Genomic DNA, 24,581 nt, shown 5'->3' on the forward strand with positions numbered 1-24,581 from the left:
TCACAGCAAACTGCATCTGGTAAAATTGGGCCAGACTCTGTTCACTATCCATTTTGTCTTTTAAATCTTCAATTTCCAAAACTTTTGCTTCTAATATAGCATTCTTTTGAGTCAAGTCTTGCACTTGGTCATCCAGCACCTCCACACATTTAGCAACTTTATGCACTGAGGACAAAATGTCTGCCTTCATCTCTCTAAGTTTCTGTTCCATCCTTTCTTCCATTCTCTGCTCCAATTTCTCCAATTTCTCCTCCATCTGTGCAAATTTAGCACCCATTGACTCCAGAATTAACTGGGTATGTTTTTCAAGATCCTTCGAAGTCAATACATCAGGAGAATGCAACGCCTGCAGTAATGATTGTTGTTGCACCGGAGAATTTCCAGCACTCCGAAAAGTTCTAGGGGGAGGTTTAGCCGCCATCTTTTACTTACAATTGTGACGCACTTTCACTTTAAGTTTTAAGCAAAGTCCATCAAGCTTGAGAGTAAAATAAAATAATCTTCTTCATCTCTTCATCTTTCCCTCTTGTACTGCTCTGCCTGCTCTTTTCCTTTCATAGTCTCTCCTTCAAGCAGGGATGGTCGCAGACGCCTGGCTCTGCTCCATAAAGTCCGGAGCAGAGACGCTAGCCAGCTGGGAGCAGCCCAGGCTACGGGGGAGTTCAATCCTTCAGCCGCCCAAGCTCCAAGCTCAGGAGGCCCCGGAGAACTCAACCCCCACCTGGGGGCTCACCCCCTCCTCTTCTCCCGAGGAGGGGGCTTCAAATTCGCCCGAACAGCTGATCGGCGCTGTTTCGGGCGAAAAATCACACAGCTGAGCTGCGGGCAGCCCGGGAAGGCTGTCTCCGGCGCCGCGGAGCCACCGGAAGCCCTAGCAACTATCTTCTTAAAGGTTATTAGAGTTCATGGGAACAGATTTTTCTTTGTTTCTGGGGGTTGTCTTTAATGTGTTATGTTCTAATTGTCCACTGTTGTTCTTGTTAGCAGCGAAGTCATGTCTGACCCATTGCAACCCCATGGACAATGTTTTTCCAGGCCTTCCTGTCCTCTACCATCTTCTGGAGTCCATTTAAGCTCATGCCTACTGCTTCAGTGACTCCATCCATCCACCTCATTCTCTGTCGTCCCCTTCTTCTATTGCCCTCAATCTTTCCCAGCATTAGGCTCTTCGCCAGTGAGTCCTTCCTTCTCATTAGGTGGCCAAAGTATTTGAGTTTCAACTTCAGGATGTGACCTTCTAAAGAGCAGTCAGGGTTGATCTCCTCTAGGACTGACCGGTTTGATCGCCTTGCAGTCCAAGGGACTTGCAGGAGTCTTCTCCAGCATCATAGTTCAAAGGCCTCAATTCTTTCGCGCTCAGCCTTTCTTATGGTCCAACTTTCACTGACATACTATGGGAAAACCATAGCCTTGATTGTACGCATTTTTGGTTACAAGGTGATGTCTCTGCTTTTTAGTGTGCTCTCTAGATTTGCCATGGCTTTCCTCCCCAGGAGCAAGTGTCTTTTTATTTCTTGGCTACAGTCCCCATCTGCAGTGATCTTGGAGCCCAGGAAAATAAAATCTGTCACTACCTCCATTTCTTCCCCATCTATTTGCCAGGAATTGAGAGGGCCGGATGCCATGATCTTGGTTTTGTTAATGTTAAGTTTCAACCCAGGTTTTGCACTCTCCTTCTTCACCCGCAACAAGAGGCTCTTTAGTTCTTCTTCACTTTCTGCCATTAGAGTGGTATCATCTGCATATCTTAGGTTGTTGATATTTCTCTTGGCAATCTTAATTCCAACTTTTGAATAGCTCAGCTGGAATACTGTCACCTCCACTAGCTTTGTTGTTGCTCAGCTTTTCTAAGGCCCACTTCACTTCACATTCTAGGATGTCTGGCTCAAGGTCAGTGACCACCTCATCATGGTTATCAGGGACGTTAAGCTCATTCTTGTATAGTTCTTTTGTGTAATTTTGCCACCTCTTCTTAATGTCTTCTGCCTCTGTTAGGTCCCTGCCATTTTGGTCCTTTATCATGCCCATTTTTGCATCAAACGTTCCCTTCATCTGTCCAATTTTCTTGAAAAGATCTCTGGTCCTACCTATTCTATTGTTTTCTTTTATTTCTTTGCACTGTTCATTTAAGAAGGCATTCTTATCTCTTCTAGGTATTCTCTGGAATTCTGCATTCAATTGGACATATCTTTCTTTTTCTCCCTTGCCTTTCGCTTCCCTCCTTTCCTCAGCTATTTGCAAAGCTTCCTCAGACAGCCATTTTGCTTTCTTGCATTTCTTTTTCTTTGGGATGGTTTTGGTTGCTACCTCTTGTACAATGTTGCATAGTTCTTCAGGCACTCTGTCTATCAGATCTAATTCCTTAAATCTATTTGTCACCTCTACTGTATATTCAACAGGGATATGATTTAATTCATACCTGAGTGGCCTAGTTCTTTTGCCTACTTTCTTCAGTTTAAGCCTAAACTTTGCAAGAGAAGCTCATGGTCTGAGCCATAGTCAGCTCCTGGTCTTGTTTTTACTGACTGTATAAAGCTTCTCCATCTTTGGCTGCAGAGCACATAGTCAATCTGATTTCTGTGTTGACCGTCTGGTGATGTCCATGTGTAGAGCCGTCTCTTGGGTTGTTGGAAAAGAGTGTTTGCTATGACCATCGTATTCTCTTGACAAAATTCTATCAGCCTGTGCCCTGCTTCATTTTGTACTCCAAGGCCAAACATGCCTGTTATTCCAGTTATCTTTTGGCTTCCTACTTTAGCATTCCAATCCCCCATGATGATAAGGACATCATTTTTTGGTGTTAGTTCTATAAGGTGCTATAGGGCTTCATAGAACCGGTCAATTTCATCCTCTTCAGCACTGGTGGTTAGGGCATAGACTTGGACTACTGTGATACTGAATGGTTTGCCTTGGATACGAACTGAGATCATTCTGTCATTTTGGGGATTGTATCCCAGTATTGCTTTTCCTACTGTTTTATTGACTATGAAGGCTACTCCATTTCTTCTGAGGGATTCTTTCCTGCAGTAGTATACCTGATGATCATCTGGATTAAATTCACCTATTCCTGTCCATTTTATTTTACCGATTCCTAAGATGTCGATGTTCAGTCTTGTCATCTCTTGTATGACCACATCCAGCTTTCCTTGATTCATGGATCTTACATTCCAGGTTCCTATGGAGAAAAAATCTTTACAGCATCAGACTTTCCTTTCACCACCAGATACATCCACAGCTGAGCGTCCTTTCGACTTTGGCCCAGTCGCTTCATTCTTTCTGGCGCTACTAGCACTAGCCCTCTGCTCTTCCCCAGTAGCATATTGGACATCTTCCGACCTGAGGGGCTCATCTTCCAGCGTCATGTTGTTTTGCCTTTTGGTACTGTCCATAGGGTTTTCATGGCAAAGATACTGGAGTGGGTTGCCATTTCCTTCTGCAGTGGATCACGTTTTGTCAGAACCCTCTGCTATGACCTTTCCGTCTTAGGTGGCCCTGCACAGCATAGCTCAAAGCTTCATTAAATTATGTAAGCCCCTTCACCATGACAGGGCAGTAATCCATGAAGGTGAATTGTCTACTAGATGTCAGCAAATATTTGTTTTCCAGCTCTTTCAGACAAGAAATTATTCTTATGATTTTTCTTCTTTTATAATATCATCAAAATCCTTTAAAATATAATCTTAGCAGTTTGTTTTAGTTTCTGAATTTGATCAGATTGCAGTATTTTAAATTTAATTTCAATATGTTTCTTTCCTCCTTAAGGGTTAATTTGCCACTTCCGTCTATGAGGGAATGAGAATATAGTCCCCTCCCCTTACTTTCCTTTTGGGACCGTTCCCAGGCACTTTGTTGCAAAATAAAGGAGAGAAAATGAAATACTCTCATCAGTTCCAAGCACACTGTTCACCATTGTTCTGGCTTGTGCTCTTGGACTTTGGCTGCAGGTTGCTGGGGCTAGACACTAGCATGCGGCTAGCCTTTCTCCTGTTGGGTCAGAGGGCTTCCTCCAGATTGAAATGGAATGACCACCACCATTTTGTGATCAACGGGGTGCCCCTCTTCCTTTGCTGCCTCTCTAGGGTGACTTCAGACCCATTTAGGGTCCCCTGGCAGGGTGAAAACAGCCACAGGATGCAGAGCTTCACAATCCCACGGCCATTCACTACGGTACAAAAACTGGAAGTCCAAACTCTTCTTAAAAACTTCCAGTGCTGGAGTATTCACAACTTCTGGAGGAAAGTTGTTTCAATAATTAATTGTTCTAAGTGTCAGGAAATTTCTCCTTAGTTCTAGGTTGCTTCTCTGGTTAGTTTCTGTTGCTTTTTGTCCTGCCTTCAGGTGCTTTAGAGAATAGCTTGAGTCACTCTTCTTTGTGGCAACCCCTGAGATATTGAAACACTGCTATCATGTCACCCCTAGTCCTTTTTTTCATTAAACTAGACATACACAATTCCAGCAACCGTGCTTCATATGTTTTAGCCTCCAGTCCCCTGACCATCTTTGGTCACATGGCTGGCTCATATTTAAGTAATTGACCACTAGGACTCCAAGATCCCTCTCACACTTGAAGGAACTGAAGTTACAGAATAACCATGTTAAAAAATAAAGAGATATGTTCAAATGAAGGCAGGACACCCTTCCTTTGGAAATCCTTCTTTCCACATTCAAACACTTAATCAGAGAGCACAATGAAACAGAGAGCTTCACTGGGACAATTTCAAGAAACAAAAATCAGTACAGGAACATACTAGGCTCCTCAAAGGGTAGAATATATAGGTAGCTCCCCAAGCATTCCTGTCCTTGTTTGGCCCCAACACTGTCCTTCTTTAAGTAGAAGGGGAAATCAACCATCTCCATGCACCCCTTGACTTCTCTTGACCAGAGAACCCAATTCCAACCTAACATGAGTCATACCTGTGGGATTTTGTAGATGCTTGACATGATTGAAATCTGACTGGAAGCCTCCGACTCCATTCCTTCAATCATCACCAACAGATTGCTTGCTCTTCCACAGCTGTAGTTGGGAACACTTGCTTCCCCAGTTGAGAGGAGGTCCGCCATGGCATCGTAGGTCATCCTAGCTTCATAATAATTATCATAGAAGTTGTAGCCCAGAGTGACATTGGGTAGGAGCTTGGGGTTTTGGTTGATCTCCTCGGTGGCAAAGAAGAAGGACAGAAGAAACCAGAAGATAAATGGTCCCACCCTAAAGTAAACACAGGTATCACCCAATCATTTTCATTGCAAACCAATTGATGACATCTGTAATAGCATCTCTTTTTAATGCAAAATCCTATGCATATCTACACATGCAAGAAGAGGGGGATAACACCAACACCGGAAGACCCCAAGACAGTCGCTTCTTAATAACAGAACAGAACAGAACAGAACAGAACAGGATAGAATAATAAGAGTTGGAAGGGACCTTGGAAGTCTTCTAGTCCAACCTCCTACTCAGCCAGGAAACCTATATCATTTCAGAGAAATGGTTGTCCAAACTCTTCTTATTTTTTATTTTTTATAAAAGTTTTATTGATTTTTCTTTTCTTAAAAACTTCCAGTGTTGGACAGGCAGGTTGTTCCACCAATTAATTGTTTTAAATGTCAGGAAACTTCTCCTTAGTTTTAAGTTGTTTGTGTCCATGGTTAGTTTCCATCCGTTGCTTTGGTTAATAACTTGACTCCCCTCTTCTTTGTGGCAACCCCTGAAATATTAGCACACTACCAAGACATGCGGTCTTGGGTTACTTTAGGAGCACAAGTGCTGCTTCTTTGTGGTTAAATGGAACCATAAAACCAAAACCTCCAGAATCCCCTCGACAGGCACTGGAGAAAATAGTCCTTGATGGACAGGGAGGTTTAAAGTGAAAAAAGAAGTGACAGAGGAACTTTTATAACATACCCAACAAGACTAGTGATGGGAGGTTTATAGAAAACAGCTGGCTTGAACTTAAGTGTTGTTGCAGAAATAATTCCGCCAATGTTGAGATCTCCTGATTGATAGTAAGTGTACATAGCATTCTTGTCCCTGATGAAATTAAGGAGACATTTTTGGCTACCAGTTGCACTGGATAGCAGACCCAGAAGCAATAGCAGCAGAAATTTCTGGGACTTGATTGCATCCACCAGAATCCCTTTCTTCATTTCAACACCTGAGGGCATTTCAGAAAGCACAACAAAGTTGAACAGCAGGGAGATCAAGTAGGAGGCAATGAAATTTCACACAAGCAAAGCACCACATGCCCATAGACAGGAGTATTTAAAAGCTGCTTCTGTCCTGTAGGGTGAAGCGTCAAGTAGCAATTTCAGCTTGCTTCCTGATGTTTGTCTTCTTGGATCCCAAGAGGATCAGCTTCAGAAAAAATCCCCCATGCTCCAGCAGGAAGCACAATGCAAATTATTTTTGATTATTGCAACAGGGATGTCTTCTGTGATTCAGTGAGTTTTGGTCTAGCTTAGTTTTAGAGACTTTTACGTAGGACTGGGATTTTTCAAAGAAATAAAAAGAGATATGAAGCCTACACCTGGAGTCCCCATGGAGACATAGCTAGGAGAGCTGTTCTACATACAACAAATATTCTTTTGCACATTTTGAAAGGAGCATCTCTTTTGTCCAAGCCACCCTATCACTTTCCAAGACACTGTCAACATCCAGTTTGAGAATCCAGACAAATCACCAGGATCATTTTGGTTTCAAAATTCTTACTGTTTATTCAATACACAGCATAGTACTCACAAAACAAAATCACTCTGAGGTTCCCAAACACTGTATCAAACAATTAAAAAACAGTCTTTTTGCCCAAGCCCCCACCCTCTCACACAGTGCCTGTAAACAATTTCTCTTTGTTATGGGAACCCTCTGCTTTTCTTCTGCACATGCTTTAGTGTCCTTCAAAATGGCTCAGGTTCTCACAGTCTTCAGTAGAATCAAGGTTTCATTTCTCCATCTAAACACTTTTTAAAGCAACACCTCCTCCCCTAACTCTTCTTGACAGACACATTTTAGAGGCAAATGTGTCCTGGGGAAACATGCTTAAATAAGAAGAGGGGCATCTAGCAGAGTGGCATCATGTCCACCTGGAATGTGCAGACTTCTGGATCTTATGCCTAGACGTTAAATGGATGACCCTTGTGTGATCATAGACCTTAATCGATGACTCAGTGTCAAATGCCGGAGAAATCAGGAGATGCAGCCAGTTCAAATGAGTATAAAATTTATTGCAAGCTTAGCTGTCTACAAGAATCTGGCCAAATGACTGTTAAGGGAAAATGCAAGGTAAAGTAGACCACAACCTACTGCTTAATAATTTAGAAAATTGTGGGTTAGGCAGCATCACCACCAAATTGATTCGTAACTAGCTGACCAGCCATACTCAGCGTGTAGTCCTCAATGGAACTGCATTTACATGGAGGGAAGTATGTCGTGGAGTACCCCAAGACTCTGTTTTAGGACAAGTACTCTTCAACATCTTCATCAATGATTTGGATGAGAGGACAGATGGGGAACTCATCAAATTTGCAGATGACACCAAGCTGGCAGGAATAGCCAGCACTCCAGAAGATAGGCTTAAGATACAGATGTTACAAAAAAGATATTGAGACTTTAGGGAAAAAGTGCAAAGAAGAGCAACTAAGATGATTAAGGGCACTTATCCGAAATGGTATAGGATTTCCTGCTTTAGCAGAGGGCTGGACTAGGAGACCTCCAAGGTTCTCTTCTCTTCTCTTCTCTTCTCTTCTCTTCTCTTCTCTTCTCTTCTCTTCTCTTCTCTTCTCTTCTCTTCTCTTCTCTTCCAAATAATAAGGGATCGAATGGGGGAGGGGGGGAAACCCTATTCTGCCAACTGTTGGAGTTCCGGATCTTGGGATTCAACTGGCAACTGCAGAGCCCTAAGATGATTAAAGACCTGGAAATTAAAACATATGAACAGCAGTTGCAGGAACTGGGTTTGGCTAGTATAGACAAAAGAAGGACTGGAGGAAGACATGATAGCAGTATTCCAGTATTTGAGGGCCTGCTGCAAAGAGGAGGGGGTCAACTTATTTTCCAAAGCACCAGAAGGCAAAAGAAGAAACAATGGATGGAAATTAATCAAGGAGAAAAGCAACTTGGAATTAAGGAGAAACTCTCCTAACAGCGAGGAGAATTAACCAGTGGAACAGAAGTTCCTTTCAGAAGTTGTAGGTGCTACATCACTGGATGTTTTTTAAGAAGAGACTGGACCGTCATTTATCTAAAATGGTATAGGATGTCCTGCTTGAGCAGGAGCTGGACTAGAAGACCTTCATGGTCTCTTCTAGCTCTATTCAGATTTTGATTCTGTTCTAGCTACACCATACTCGCTTCCCGCTTTTCCCGGCCTTTCTTGTCCAACCGTTTCCTTGCTTTTTCTGCAGGCAACTTTCGCTTTCCATCCAGAGGGAGCCATTCACTCTGGTTTCGTGCCTGGGAACGATCCTCCTGCAAACCGACAGATTTCTCTACATGCATGACTGGAGTTCTGAGCAGGAGGACAGGAAGTGTGTGTCTGGCCTCTCTAGGAAAAAAAATCCTCCACTGATACTTCCAGGAAGGAAAGACTAGCGAATGCCTTGCATGGACGGAGATTTGGCAAGGCTGGAAATGCGTTCTTGATAGTCTGGGTTGCTTCAGAAGAAATGGGTGTCCTGATGTGGTTGTACAGTACAGTACAATAAAAGGTAAAGGTTCCCCCGCACATGCATGCTAGTCGTTTCTGACTCTAGGGTCAGAAGAGCCAACGCTTGTCTGAGGACGTCTCCGTGGTCATGTGGCCGGCATGACTAGATGCCAAAGGTGCATGGAACGCTGTTACCTTCCCACCATAGTGGTCGCTATTTTTCTACTTTCATTTTTACGTGCTTTCGAACTGCTAGGTTGGCAGAAGCTGGGACAAGTAACAGGCACTCACTCTGTTACGCAGCACTCGGGATTCGACCTGCTAAACTGCTGATCTTCTGATCAACAAGCTCAGCATCCTAACCCGCTGAGCCACCGCGTCCCTACAGTACAATACTGTACTGTAAAAGATACAAAATTAACCAAGAAAAGCCCTTCAGTGGTCAGTATAGAGCCCAATTGAGAGAATAACAGAATAACAGAGTTGTAAGGAACCTTGGAAGTCTTCTAGTCAAATCCCCTCTCAAGCAAGAAACCCTATACTGTTTCAGACAAATGCTGTCCAATCTCTTCTGAAAAAAATGATCTTGTGCTTAAAACTCTCAAGGATTCTAATAGCAAAGATTTGTTCGCAATGAGCGAATTCCATTTAGGAGAAAGATAGAACCCCATCTCCCACATGAAAAACCCTTTGATTGCAGATGTTATCCCAAAACGTTGAATGTTATTATAATTTTTTTTAAAGAGGTCAGGGTTAGGGCAGTTCTCTCATATATTAATGCTATGTTTTCTTTTTGATTAAAGATATTTCATTGTTTTTTTTTATTTTTACAATCAAGTGCCTAATAGACAATGTGATGACTGAGTCCATTAGTGATTCCGTGGCACAAGTAAGCTTCTTCAAACTAAATCCTGTGGAATAATTTTATTCTGGGAAGGAGGGGCCTTCCCACATTGTCTAATCTCCCAATTCCATGTCTTTAAGGCTTTATGAAAGGCCAAGAGGGCAATATATTCCATAGGGCAGGGGCTGTCACAAGAAAGTCCAGCTGCCTCCTAAAAAAGCATGTTTGGGACAAGTATGACCTGGATGACTGAGAATCTCCATAGAGGTTATGAATTATTGAAGTTACAACTGCTGCTCCGTCTCCTAGCCACATAATTGCATTTCAGGTGCTTGGTAAGTGGCTTGAATCAGCTGCAGTGATTTACAATTTACAACCTTTTTGCTGTTTTCTAAAAGAAAAGAGCAAAAAAATGCCCATTGGATATGCTAGATTTACCTAATGACATGTTGCCTTGTTTTATGACCATCACAAAACCTATTGTAAAATTTAATCTGGGCATGTGGTCCCTCAGCTTATGACTACAATGACGTACAGCCAAAATTCTGATTGTAAGTCAAAGAGTACCAATAAATAATTTTTACAGATGTCAATGTACATATAAATACAGTAAATGACTGGATAAATGGAAATTTCTAGTTTACACTCCCCATTTGGTGAATGCTTCAGAGAAGTGTATGAATAGAAGAAAATGTAAACAGTGTTATGTTTCAGGTCTATATCTCAAGTTTGTAATAGCAGCAGATGACCAGAAAAGCAAGATTTGCATGGGGTTTCATTAATCAGCTTTAATGTCATGGAATGAATAGCTACAATAAACAATCTTGGAAAGTAAATAAGCAAAATTCTTGCCCTTTCTGAGGGAATTCATAATGGCAAATTGAAAATGAGTTGTTTCAACCTCTTTCCCAAAATAAGAAAAATTGAAGGGTCTTTTTCTCAAATAAGTCGGTGCTGAAATATTGATCTAATTTTCATGAGTGATGTTTTTAAACAAGCTCCTATGTTTTCCAGCCTTGGTGATTTCCCCTATTCTTTTGGTTTTAGCTCCTGTGGAATGGCCTGCAAAACCTTTCCTGTCTTTGCTGCCCAATATCTTCTCCAAATAGGATAGACTTTGCTGCATTTGGGAAGAGGGACTCTTTCAAATTTTCAGTCCACAAAGCTGGAGTGGTAACTTCGGTATGGTCCCCCTGAAGCCTCAATGGGGGGAAAAAGCAGCAGCTAAAATGGCTTGCTGAGGGTGAACCAATTATTCCTTTTAGCACGCTGTAAATTAAATCTACTTCTCCACATTCACAACTATAATAATGCCTATCTAGCAGAAATTAAATTATTAAATTAACACATAACAAGCCTTGGTGGAGCAGTGGGCTAATGCCTCCTTAAGTAACACCAGCTGCCTGCAATTAGTGCAGGTTCGCATCCCACCAGGCTCAAGGTTGACTCAGCCTTCCATCCTTCCGAGGTAGGTAAAATGAGGACCCAGATTGTTGGGGACAATAAGCTGACTTTGTAATAATGCCGCTTGGGGGGGGAAAGCCCTAATAAGCAGGCATATACATAGAATAAAGGCTATTGCTAAGCATATTGGTTTGTGCTTAAATTGTAAGCCGCCCTGAGTCTTTGGAGAAGGGCGGGATAGAAATGGGATTTTAAAAAAAAGCCCATTGCAGTTATTTAGCCTTTGCTTTCAAGCCAACATCAGTTCTTGCCGTTAGCTGCTCCTTTGTATTCAGGTCTGGCCTTAAAATGATAATGTAGCACTTGGGGATGAAGATACAGCCCAATAGGCCAGCACTGGAGGACAAGATGGAGAAGACCTGCACAGCCACCATGTATTTCCCTTTGGTGCTCAGATAGGTGGGCACAAAGGAGATCCAGACGCTGCAGAAGACCAGCATGCTGAAGGTGATCAGCTTGGCTTCGTTGAAGGCTCCAGGGAGGTTCCTGGCTAGGAAAGCCACCACAAAGCAGACAGCAGCTTGGAAGCCCATGTAACTAAGGGCACTGTAAAACATGGCAACAGAGCCTTCATTGCATTGCAGGGTGATCTCTCCAGTCTGGGACTGCAAATCAGACTCAGGAAATGGAGGAGAGGTTCCCAGCCAGAATGTGCAGATGCCCATTTGGATGCCAGAACAAAAAATAATAATGGAGTTTGCCAAGCTCTTCCCCAGCCATCTCCTTGCCTTGCTCCCTGGCTTTGTTGCCAAGAAGGCCAGCACCACTGTGACTGTTTTGGCCAAAACAGAAGAGATGGCAACTGAGAAGATGATGCTAAAGATGGTTTGTCGAAGAAGGCAAGTGGTAGTCCTTGGCTGACCAATGAAAAAGAAAGAGGACAAAAAAGAAAACATGAGGGAAACGAGGAGGACAAAGGAGAGGTCCTGATTGTTGGCTTTGACCAAAGGAGTTTCCAGGAATTTAATGAAGATGATTAATACCAGGGCTGTGATTAAGCAGAAGAAGAGGGCAAGGGTTGTCAGGATGATCCCCAGATAGTCTTTGTAGGACAGGAAGGTTTGAATCTTGGGGAGACATTGATTTTGGGCCTTATTTGGATGCTGATCATCGGGACACTTGCTGCAATGATCTGCATCTGAAAAGAAAACATGAGTGTATCATATAGCATGATCAATGCCTTCATTCTGGAATGAATATTGTATTAAGCTATTTTCCATCTGTGAGTTCTGATGATTGAAACCCAGACAGATCATCCACTAAGAATCGCTCCTTGTCTGAGAAAATACAGAGCTTGCTCAAATTACTCCAACAAACATATTTTTTCAGTAGCAATGCAATGGTAGATAATGAGAGCTCAGAAGTTGACTTAAGTGAGACAACTAGAAAATACGGACTTCTTAAAAGATGAACAAAGTTGTTCTTCAGCTTGAGTGTATTCCAAATGATCATATAATTTTTGAATCCTACAAAGAGTGCCTGCAAACTTCAGTTGGTTAATTTTGATTGTGTCCTTTAAGGATTGCCCAAAACTCCTTTTTTACGAGGCAACTGGACTTTGTTTTTCTTTGAAGATGTTCCATTTCTCATTTAAGAAGCTGCAGAAAAATAAGAAAGTCCAGTTGCTTCTTGAAAAAGCATCTTTGGTTCTTATAGTTAACAATGTGGTTCTGAAAAGTCCAGAAAAGATAAGGAAGGAGGATGTGTATGTTTTCTGAGCAGTTGCTAGGGAGATTTTGCCCTGTAGCTAGGGAACTTTTGTTAACAAGCGCTCTGGATAGGTTGTGAGCTTGTTAGTATCCAGCCAATGGAAAACCAGAACAGTGTTAAGCACAGGGAAAAGGGTATAAAAACCTGTTGCACGCTTTGATCTGGGTCCACCTCATGTGCACCCATATTTCCAAATATGTAATAAATTTTTACTAATTTTTGATACTGGATTGCCTTCATTGCTTTATTGCTTACCTATTTCTAACAAAACCAAATCTAGGAGTACAAGGTCTTTAGTTCTTCTTTCAGATCCCAACCCAAAAATAGAGATCCTACTGTTCTTATCTGGTAACTGGAGCAGGGTAGATGTGTACTACAAATGGGCTTTCTGTAGAGTAGGATCTTGCTTGTTCATCCTGTAAGCAGTCACCCTGTCTATTTGCTTTATGACTTTCTCACTGACATTTGGGTTCAAGCTCTGCACTTTCAACCAGTTTAAAAGGATCTAAGGAAGGATTTCCAGATATTGTGCCCATATTGACTTTCTTACATCAACATCCTGGTGAAATATTTATTCTGATCATTGAAAATCCATTTCTTCTTGTCACATTTTTCAATGGAACAATGAGGTAGAATTCTTTCAATGTAAACCCCTTGGAGCACACGTTTCACATGTTAATTAGTTACTGCAGCGATTCCGTTTTCAGAATGCATCTTAGTGATTTTTGGCCCAGTTCACAAAGCCCAACTCTTTCTTCAGCAGACACCTACCTTCCTGAGTCGAGATGGTCCCTTCTGCACACAAAGAACAGCCATAACAGCAAAGTGGCTTTCCCTCCAATACTATTTTGGCTTCTCCGGGATGACATCTTCTAGTACACCTGGAATGATGAAATCTCTAACAACAACAAAAATGCATTACCACCACATGTGAGATGCTGTCCATGAAAATGTTCTCTTGAGAAGAGTAGTTTGGTGAACTAATTTTCTTCTGGATTTTTTGTAGGATGCTTCTTGTAATCTCTCTGGAAGGACACTCAACATATTGTTAACTATCATCTTTGTACATAGATTAGTTCTTATTGCTTATCTATTTGACATATAATCTGCATTTCCTCCAGAACCTCAGGATGGTGAACTCAGCTTTCCCTCCCTATCTTTCCTCACAGCAACATTATAGCTTGCCTTCAGATGATGTGGGTGCACCATCACTGGAGCTTTCAAAAAGAGAACCATTTGTCTGAAATGATATAGAGTCTCCTGCTCGAGCAGGTGATTAGCTTTGAAAACCTGGGTAATGCTTTGGTAAGCCCACGCTTGGAATACTGCATCCAGTTTTGGTCACCACAATGTAAAAAGATGTTGAGACTGTAGAAAGAATGCAGAGAAGAGCAACAAAGATGATCAGGGGACTTGAGGGAAAAACATATGAAGAATGTTTGCTGGAATTGGATATGTCTAGTTTAATGAAAAGAAGGACTAGGGGTGACATGATAGCAGTGTTCCAATATCTCAGGGGTTGCCACAAAGAAGAGGGAGTCAACTTGTTCTCCAAAGCACTTGAAGGCAGAACAAGAAACAATGGATAGAATCAAGGAGAGAACCAGCTTAGAACTACAGAAAAATTTCCTGACAAAACAATTAGTTAGTGGAACAACTTGTCTCCAGAAGATGTGGATGCTCCAACACTGGACGTTTTTAAGAAGAGATTGGACAGCCATTTGTCTGAAATGGTATAGGGTTTCCTGCCTGAGCAGGGGTTTGGACTAGAAGACCTCCAAGGTCCCTTCCAAAACTGTTATTCTGCTACATCATCAGGAAGCTTGAAGAACTTTCTTCTTGAAGGTGGAAGAAGAGGATTCAAACCAGATGAGTTTAAAAGCCCAGAATATATTACTAGACAAAGCTAAGCCAATGCAAATTAACAGATAAGAAATTGAAGAAGCTATTTGATGATGCTTGACTTAAAAACCCACAGGATAAATGATAGCAGCTTAAAATAAAGAGATAACTGCTATTTGAGAGAGAAAATAATATGACATCTAGACATTTCTATACACATATGAAAGAATATGGGGTGGCTTTCTGAGTTTCCAACTTTTAGTTTTTCTAGGTTTTTTTTTAGTGATTTTTCATTGTTTCTGTTATCATTTTCTCCAATTCTTAGATATTTTTCTTTTGTTTGTTCTTTTTAGGTCATTCAGTGGAGAGTTTTTCTTTTTTTTCCCTCTTTCCTTTTCCCTATGTAGCTCTTTGTGTATGAACCCATTTAGAATAGCATCATAATGAGATAGACAGCAAATAAATTTAAGAAATAGATTTTTTTCTGAAATTATATTTATCAAATACATACTATACACAATAGTAATATAGTTATATAGTTATTTGCTTTAAATATAATCCTGGGTAGACAGACAGACAAACAGACAGACAGATAGATATAGAGATGATAGATAAATATTATATACATATATATATATATATATATATATATATATATATATATATATATATATATATATATATATATATATTCTGAGGCTTTCGTGGGTGTTTGTATGTGGAGCTTTGGTTATTCAGGTTTTTTCCCACGTAGAATTGAAGGTGTAAAAGCAACGTTTCGACGAAATCCCATCCGTCATCATCAGGCTGGTGGCTTCAGCTTCCTTCTTCTGGGAGAAGCATGTGGTAGTGACTGTTTGTTCCTCTTTTTTAATATATAGCCTTCTAGTGTTTTTGAACTTTAACAAATAAAAAAACAAATTTCACCCCAATGAGATGAATGGATTGTACCTACCTGATTAAAATGCCTGGACCATTCATCCTGATCAAGGATGAAATTGGTCTCTGAGGAGCCCCAATGTCTGTGTATCTCTCCAAATTTTGTGGCATGGGTAGAGTCATTGGAGAAGGTCTCCCATTTCACAATATCAAAACTGGCACTCAACTCCCCTTTCTCATCCAAATACACTCCTACCAGAGAGGAGTTGTAGAACTGGCTGTTTCCCAGGAAAGAGTGAAGCTAACAAGAAGAAAAAAACCCCAACCATGTTCAGAGAACAGGAAACAGAGTCTAGTAATTCCATCTGCCTATAAAATCTTCAGCCTAATAGAAAGCACAATCTTAGAATTGGTTTTTCTAATGATTTTTATTTTTAGTTGTTTATTTGCAATTGATTCTTATTCTCGTCTTTAATTGTGTGAACCACCTGGAGATAGGTGTGCAAGATGGGTTTTTATGAGGGTGAAGGTTCATTCTCTGAGCTTGTGGGTTGGTTGACTTACACCTCACCTATCACAAGACCCATCACAAGACCTTTACTTGACACACCCACACCTGAAGCCCTTATAAACAGAAGAACAACAACACTGACATCCCGTAAACTCTGCTGAAGTTCTTACCTAGCCTGGTAATGAAACGTTCGGAAACCAACCCACAAGCTCAGAGAACGAATACTCACCTCATCCTACACCCGAGCTGCAGATATTTTCCACTATGGGTATTTATGTCATTTTAATAAATAAAATAAATAAAATCAGCAGCAGCAGTAGCTAAGGAAATTAGGTGACCTTGGAATGTTGCAAGTATAGGTAGTCCTTGACTTATGACCACAATTGAGCCAAAAATTCCTATTGCTAAGCAAGACTTTTCTTAAGTGAGCTTTGCCCCATTCATGCCACAATTCTTATGTAAATCACTGAAGTTGTTAACTTTGTAACCCGGTTGATAAAGGAATCTGGCTTCACCATTGACTGTGCTTGTCAGAAGGTCACAAAACGGGACCACATTGCAACTGTCACAAATGTGATGTCAAGAATGAAACTTTGGCAGCTACATGACTCTTTGTTTCAACATCTATGATTCCACTGAAGACCATGAGAGTCTGAAACCTTTCAAGGACACTACAGCAGGTGTGGGGTGGAGGCAGATGCTTCCCATAACAAAGTGAAACTGTTTACATGGACTACATGAGAGGTTGGAGGTTTGGCTGGAGAAATTATTGTTTATTTCTATGAACTGGTGTCTGGGAGCCACAGAATTAGTTTTGCTTTGACATTACCATGCCATGTATTCAATAAGTGGTAAGATTTTCAGAAACAGAATGAACCTGGACTTTTATTTGGACTCTCAAGCTGGATGTTGACATGTGAGTCAGTTGCCAAGAATCCAAATTTTTATCATGTGACATGGGGGTGCTGCAATGGTCGTAAATGTGAAAAATGGTTACAAGTTACTTTTTCAGTGCCGTGGCAACTTCGAATGGTCACTGAAGGAACTATTGTCAGTCGAGGACTGCCTATACAGCAGAAAAAAGGGCATGGCAATAATATCTGAAGGATAATTAAGAAGATGCACTGAAGTTAGCAGGAAGCGTTACTGAATACTTGAAAGATCAAACTGGCCTATATAAAAGACCAAATGATGAATAGAAAAGAGACATGATCAGGCAAAGTATCACATGGTCTGTACATTAAAACAAATAGTAGGCAAAGCAGATAATAACAAGACCTGGTCATGGCTAAGAGAAGGAAAATCAAAGAAAGAGCCAGAGAGGTAATTCTGGCTGCACAAGACCAAGCCTTAAGAACAAATATATACAAAGCCAGAATTGAGAAGACAATAGCAATAGCAAATGCTACCTCTCTGCAAACAAGCTGAAGAAACAGTGGATAAGCTAGTTAGTTGCTGCAAGAGGATCACACAGACTGACCACAATTACATAATGAAGAAGCAACAGTGATGCATTAGAAGATCTGCACGAAATACCATTTGCATTTATTTTCCAAAGCACCAGAGGGCAAGATAAGAAACAACAGAGAGAAATTAATGAAGGAGAGAAGCAACCTGGAATTAAGGAGCAACTTTCTAACAGCGAGGACAATTAACCAGTGGAACAGCTTGCTTCCAGACGTTGTAAGTGCTCCATCACTGGAGATTTTTAAGAAAAAACTGGACAGTCAGTTGTCTGAAATGGTATAGCTGTTTAAGCTGCGGGTTCGACTAGAAGACCTCCCAAGTCCCTTCCAGCTCTATTCTGATTCTTGATTCTAAAGGGTCCTGGGACTGTAGATTTCAAACAGACAAGCACCTGCCACATAACACCCCAGACATAACAATTGCTGTTTCCCCCAAATCCTGCTTTCCCATTGTTCCGGTATGCTCTTTTTTGTAAAACAGTTGGTGTTTTCTCCATGTTGTGCTCTTTCCTTTAAACCAAAGGTCCCAAACTTTTGGGCACCAGGGACTGGTTCCGTGTAGAGAGGTTTTTCCACAGACTGGAGACATTTCGAGTCTCATCCAAGAAGCTTCTTCAGCTCTGACTGGATGGTGGGGAATGGAAGGATTTAAATTCCTTGCAGGCAGCTGGTCATTGGCATTCTCTTAGAGTAGGGGTGTCAAACTTGCAACGTCATGTGACATGTTGCAATACTTTTTTTCCATTTCCGGCAATGGGGTGGGCACAATTTTGCTCTGACGCATGCGGCCTGCAGACCAGCAGTTTGACACCCCTATTTTGGAGAGTCGTTGAGGTCACCTGGAGATTTACCTTTGCCGTCATGGTCACCTGATTAGTGCAAATGGGTCTGGAGCCTTCTTGGAACTATTGAAAGGACCATGTTGTAGACTGGAGATAGTTGATGTCATATTCCTCCCCCTCTGTTGAGAGAGGGCTGTTCAGTTTTGACATGAATGGTCTCTTTGACCCCTCTTTCAAACCAGCAGTTCTCTCTGTCCAAAATGTGAACTTTGCTACCTTTGAAAGAGTGGCCTTCAGTTCCAAAAAGGCTACTTACACATTTGCACTGCTCAGCTGACCCTGATGACACAGATAAACCTCCAGGTGGCCTCAGTGACTCACTAAAAGAATGCCAATGACCAGCTGTCTGCAAGGAGTATAAATCCTTCCATTCCCCACCATCCAGTCAGAGCTGAAGTAGCTTCTTAGATGAGAAGCAAAATGTCTTCAAAGAAAAAGAAGAAAGTCCAGTTGCCTCTAGAAAAAGAACCTTTGGGACTCCTAAAACGTAACCCACCACAACATGTCAACTGTTCTCAACCCTTGGATGGCACCTCAGGAAAGCAGATAGACTTCCCAGGAAAAAAAATCTCTACCTGCCATGCTGCAATACTATGGGATCTGAGCCCATCTTCACCTCCAGGTCTTATCCTTTGGGTTCTCCAAGTCAGGGCCCTATCAATGGTCCTTGCCACAGCTTGCACAAGACTGGAAATGTGATAGCTGTCCTTGGAAAAAATTTTGTCAACAAACTCTTCACTTGGGACCTCCAGCATCTCCTGCTTCTTGCATCTTCTCCTCCATTTTACTGACAAGGCAGGCTTTGAAAGCAAACATTCAAAGGCTGCCAATCCAAACCTGTTCATGGTGTCATAAAATTTTTCAAAATTGTCATTATTCACCATTTTCTTCTGATGACATATGAAAGAGAAAAAGCCATGGATCTGCTTGTCAGCAAAAATGTCATAAGCGAAATTCAAGGTGAGGTCCCACAAAGCTGTTGTGATCCAGATTTTCCCCACAATGGGGATTCTATAAAGCTTCGAGACCAGGAAATGCAACATTTTTATGACGGAGTAAAAGAAACGCACCTCTGCATAGTAAATGAAAACAGTGACATTGTTCCACATGAACAGCGTTTCAAGGGGTAATAATGGGATTTCCACCTGCAGTCCTGGGAACCTCAATGAGAAGGCAACACAAATCTCATTTCTGGTTAAGATTGGGCTCAAAGTCCTCATGAACCTTTCTCCACCATCTGTGTCTGGAGCAACAAGAGTGACCCAGTTCCATCCAAAGTGCTGGAGTAACTTGGCAATCATGTGGTACAGATGTTCTTCTTTGGGAACCATCCGATAGACAAATGGGAATTGAATTTTATCACTCAGAGCTTCAGAAACAAAACCATAGCTGACCTAAGAAGGAGTAGAAAGAAAGGATTTCCTAAAGAAATTTGGATGCAGGTGAAAGAAAGAGACAAGAAAGCCCAAAGTGAGGAGATTCAAATATTGGCAGCTTGGGAGGCTGACAGTGAAAGTGTCAGCGTCCTTACCAGCCCTGGTCCCCAAAGAAAGCAAATGATGGTTGACAAGACAGCTGGCAAATCAGGAATGGTCTGACCAGAGTTTAATGGCAAACAAAGTCAGCATTGGGAGTGATCTTCTCCCAGTGCCTTACATACAGTCAGTCTCCTCAGTTCCACCCCCATCCAGCTAGCCAGCATCCGGTTTGTATCTTCAAAAGCAGTAACACTTGCCCCTGGGTCCTTCCTCTGGCTTGCTATGCAGTCCCGTGTTCATTTCTGCGCCGATCAGCTGTTTGTCAGTGGCACGGCCACCCGGCTGTTCAGTGGCATAGCAGTGCAGGTAGGACCGCCCTTTCCTTTTCCCCAGGTGCCATTCCTTCTGTTCACTGCTGTTGGGGCTCCAGTGCTGGCCAGCTGCTCCACAGACAAGCCAGGGACTTCCTGGCTGTTCAGTGTTCTTGCCAGCCTAGTGCAGCGCCGAGGAGCCTCCTAGCTGTTCGTCGGTTGAGTCGAGGGATTCCCCGGGTATTCCACATTGTCATCAGCCCGGTGCCAAGCCGCAGAGCCTCATGGCAGTCTCCCTCCACCTCCCTCAAATGGCAAGCCCACGGGGCTTGACAGAAAGCTGTCTCATTTGGGGATTGAGAGAAGAAGATGCATCTGGAATGAAGGGATAGGTTGTAGTTCCCAAAGAGAGAGGATAGAAGAAAGAGACAAGAGAGAAAATAAGAGGACTGATACACAGACCAGACCAAAGCGAGCATGCCAACAGTATTATTTAGAACTTAATCATTTCTTCTTTCTCAATTTAACAAATATTCTGTAGAAAAAAATGAAGGTATTGGATAGATGGAAAGATAGGGGTTCCAGAATGCATCATGAGGTTGAAACAACTGAACTTACAGAATGACAATGTTAAAAAATGAAGAAGAGTAGAATTATTGAATAGGAAAGGACAGGACAGGATAGAATAGAATAGAATGAGAGTTGGAAGGGATCTTGGAAGTCTTCTAGTCCAACCCCCTGCTCAGGCAGGAAACCCTACCACTTCTCTAAGATGGTCGTATACCACCTGCCAGGTGCCAATGTACCACAGGTGGTACCTGTACCACTGGTTGAAAAGCCCTGTTCTAGTCCAACCCCCTCCTCAGGCAGGAAACCCTGTACCATTTCAGACAAATGGTTATCCAGATTCTTATTATTTTAAAAAAAATATTGATTTTTTACAATAACAACCTTAATGCCTGGTGTACAGCGTGTTGTCTTGTTTCATAAAGTTTTGGGGAGAAATATATAATCAATAATAGTTAATTAACAGTCAATAATAATTAATTTCTATATTGCCATAATTTGTATATCAATTAATAATGTATTTCCTTGATCTTCTCTTCTCCCAATAGTATTTTCCTTCTTCAACATTAAACAAATATAATTTTCCAGGTATAAATGAGTAAATATAAACATTCTATTTACAATAATAGCATCCATATATATATAGCATTTTTTCTTATCAACTTATGTTATGTTCATTTTTTCTAGTTTACACTCTATTATCTGATTTGCTTGTTCATTCTTTATCGTCATTCTCTAGATGTTTTTTATTGTAAATTTAAGTTAGAAGTGTATTCATTTATGTTATCAAAGTTGTATTTAATCTCCTCATGGTTTAAAGCTATTGTGATTTGTATCTGTCATAGCATTGGTAAATTTCCTCTTGGAAAGCATTTGTCTTATCTTGGAATGTTGCTTCTAGAGTTCTTTGATCTTTCAGGCTGAGTCCTTCAGGAGTAGGTATTAAGTGTGGTTTTCTATCATTTTTTGATGAATATGTCATATCAAAGGGATGTGGTGGCTCAGTGGGTTAGGACACTGAGCTTGTCGATCAGAAGGTCGGCAGTTCGGCGGGTCGAATCCCGAGTGCCGCATAACAGAGTGAGTGCCTGTTACTCCTCCCAGCTTCTACCAACCTAGCAGTTCGAAAGCATGTAAAAATGCAAGCAGAAAAATAGGGACTACTATGGTGGGCAGGTAACAGCTTTCCGTGCGCCTTTGGTGTCTAGTCATGCCGGCCACATGACCATGGAGACATCCTCGGACAACCGCTGGCTCTTCGGCTTTGAAACGGAGATGAGCACTGGTCCCTAGAGTTGGAAACAACTAACACGCATGTGCGGGGGAACCTTTACTTTTACCTTTTTATGTCATATCCATGTTGTGTCCCCCTTTCGAGTAATCTGTCATAAATGCCATAGTCTCTGTAATTAGTCTTGTCAAGCTGGCCAAAACTCAAAATCCAAACAGTCCAATTTTGTATAGTTCTTGTATAATTCTTATAATCCACTGTATGTTCAGTTGTCAAGGTTTCAGTAAAATCAATGTTTTATAACAATTCTTTCTTTCAGGGGTCAATTGTCAATCAGTCAGAATTGCAGTTCAATATATTTCGCCACCTTAAATCCTTCCTGTAACTTCCCCTCTCAAAGATTAGTTATAGATCAAAGTTTTTCTTTTTCTGTAAACAATTCATAAATTTAGATCACAATCAAAGTATTTCTTTTCCTTTAGACCAGACATGTCAAACTCGCGACGTCATGTAATGTTGTGCAACATATCAGGATGGTTTTGCCATTGCCAGCAATGGGATGGGCACGACTTCTGGATGACGCGTCTGGCCTGTGGGCCGGCAGTTTGGCACCCCTGCTTTATACACTTTACAATCTTATAGCTGGTCCAGTGTACAATCTCTTCTTGTTCCCTAGCAACTATCATCTTAAAGGTTACTAGAGTTCATGGGAACAGATTTTTCTTTGTTTCTGGCTGTTGTCTTTAATGTGTTATGTTCTAATTGTCCACTATGTCAGCAAATATTTGTTTTCCAGTTCTTTCAGACAAGAAATTATTCTTATTATTTTTCTTTTTTTATAATTTCATCAAAATCCTTTAGAATATAATCTTAGCAGTTTGTTTCAGTTTCTAAATTTGATCAGATTGTAGTACTTTAAATTTAATGTCAATATGTTTCTTTCCTCCTTAAGGGTTAATTTGCCACTTCTGTCTATGGGGGAATGGGAATGTAGTCCCCTCCACTCCCCTTCGGAGGTTTTCTTGCTTTGGGGATCTTTCCCAGGGACTTACTTTCAAAATAAAGGAGAGAAGATCAAATACTCTCACCAATTCCAGGCATGCTGTTCACCATTATTCTGGTTTGTGTTCTTAGACTTTGGCTGCAGGTAGCGGGGGCTAGATGCTGGCATGTAGCTAGCCTTTCTCCTGTTGGGTCAGAGGGCTTCCCCCAGATCAAAATGGAATGACCACCACTGTTCTGTGATCAACGGGGTGCCCCTCTTCCTTTGCTGTCTCTCTAGGGTGACTTCAGACCCATTTAGGGTCCCCTGGCAGGGTGAAAACAGCCGTGGGATGCAGAGGTTCACAATCCCATGGCCATTCACTACGGTACAAAAACCGGAAGTCCAGTCTCTTCTTAAAAACTTCCAGTGTTGGAACGTTCACCGCTTCTGGAGGCAGGTTGTTCCACTGGTTAATTGTTCTGACTGTCAGGAAATTTCTCCTTAGTTCTAGGTTGCTTCTCTCTTTGGTTAGTTTCCATCCATTCCTTCTTGTCCTGCCCTCAGGTGCTTTGGAGAATAGCTTGACTCCCTCTTCTTTGTGGCAACCGCTAAGATATTGGAACACTGCTTTCATTCACCCCACTCCTTCTTTTCATTAAACAAGACATACACAATTCCAGCAACTGTTCTTCAGATGTTTTAGCCTCCAGTCCCCTAGCCATCTTTGTTGCTCTTCTCTGCTCAAATTAACGTGGTGACCAAAACTGGATGTGGTATTCCAAGTGTGGCCTTACCAAGATGTTATAAAGTGGTATTAACATTTCACATGATCTTGATTCTATCCCTCCATTAATGCAGTCTAGAACTGTGTTGACTTTTTTTTGGCAGCTGCAGCACACGGCTGGCTCATATTTAAGTAATTGACCACTAGGACTCCAAGATCCCTCTCACACTTGAAGGAACTGAAGTTACAGAATAACCATGTTAAAAAATGAAGAGATATGTTCAAATGAAGGCAAGACACCCTTCTTCTGGAAATCCTTCTTTCCACATTTGAACACTTAAGCAGAGAGCACAATGAAACAGAGAGCTTCACTGGGACAATTTCAAGAAACAAAATTCAGTACAGGAACTTACTGGGCTCCTCAAAGGTCCACAAAGGTAGAATATATAGGTAGCTCCCTAAGCATTCCTGTCCTTGTTTGGCCCCAACACTGTCCTTCTTTAAGTAGAAGGGGAAATCAACCATCTCCATGCACCCCTTGACTTCTCTAGACCAATCAGAGAACCCAGTTCCAACCTACCTTGAGTCATACCTGTGGGATTTTGTAGATGCTTGACATGATTGAAATCTGACTGGAAGCCTCTGACTCCATTCCTTCAATCATCACCAAAAGATTGCTTGCTCTTCCACAGCTGTAGTTGGGAACACTTGCTTCCCCGGTTGAGAGGAGGTCTGCCATGGCATCGTAGGTCATCCTAGCTTCATAATAATTATCATAGAAGTTGTAGCCCAGAGTGACATTGGGTAGGAGCTTGGGGTTTCGGTTGATCTCCTCGGTGGCAAAGAAGAAGGACAGTAGAAACCAGAAGATAAATGGTCCCACCCTAAAGTAAACACAGGTATCATCCAATCATTTTCATTGCAAACCAATTGATGACATCTATAATAGAATCTCTTTTTAATGCACAATCCTATACATATCTACAGTGTATTTAAGTTATAAATTACAGTGAGCAAATGGTTATACACGCAAGAAGAGGGGGATAAAACCAACAGCAGAAGACACCAAGACAGTTGCTTCTTAGCAA

General features: G+C 41.6%; 1 protein-coding gene across 1 annotated transcript in view; it reads right to left on the reverse strand.

The window, feature by feature from the left end:
• Positions 1–24,247, reverse strand: part of LOC310633234 (vomeronasal type-2 receptor 26-like) — a gene marked incomplete at both ends in the record, with an annotated part of 39,342 nt that extends 15,095 nt beyond the window's left edge. Inside the window, 4 exons of the mRNA XM_083350923.1 lie at positions 4,915–5,154; positions 11,355–11,552; positions 15,455–15,679; positions 24,086–24,247. Coding sequence (XP_083207049.1) covers positions 4,915–5,154; positions 11,355–11,552; positions 15,455–15,679; positions 24,086–24,247 — 825 coding nt within the window. The remainder of the gene's footprint in view (positions 1–4,914; positions 5,155–11,354; positions 11,553–15,454; positions 15,680–24,085) is intronic.
• Positions 24,248–24,581: the final 334 nt, after the last annotated feature.

The sequence above is a fragment of the Vipera ursinii genome (assembly GCF_947247035.1).
Source record: "Vipera ursinii genome assembly, chromosome: 2".
Classification (NCBI taxonomy): domain Eukaryota; kingdom Metazoa; phylum Chordata; class Lepidosauria; order Squamata; family Viperidae; genus Vipera; species Vipera ursinii.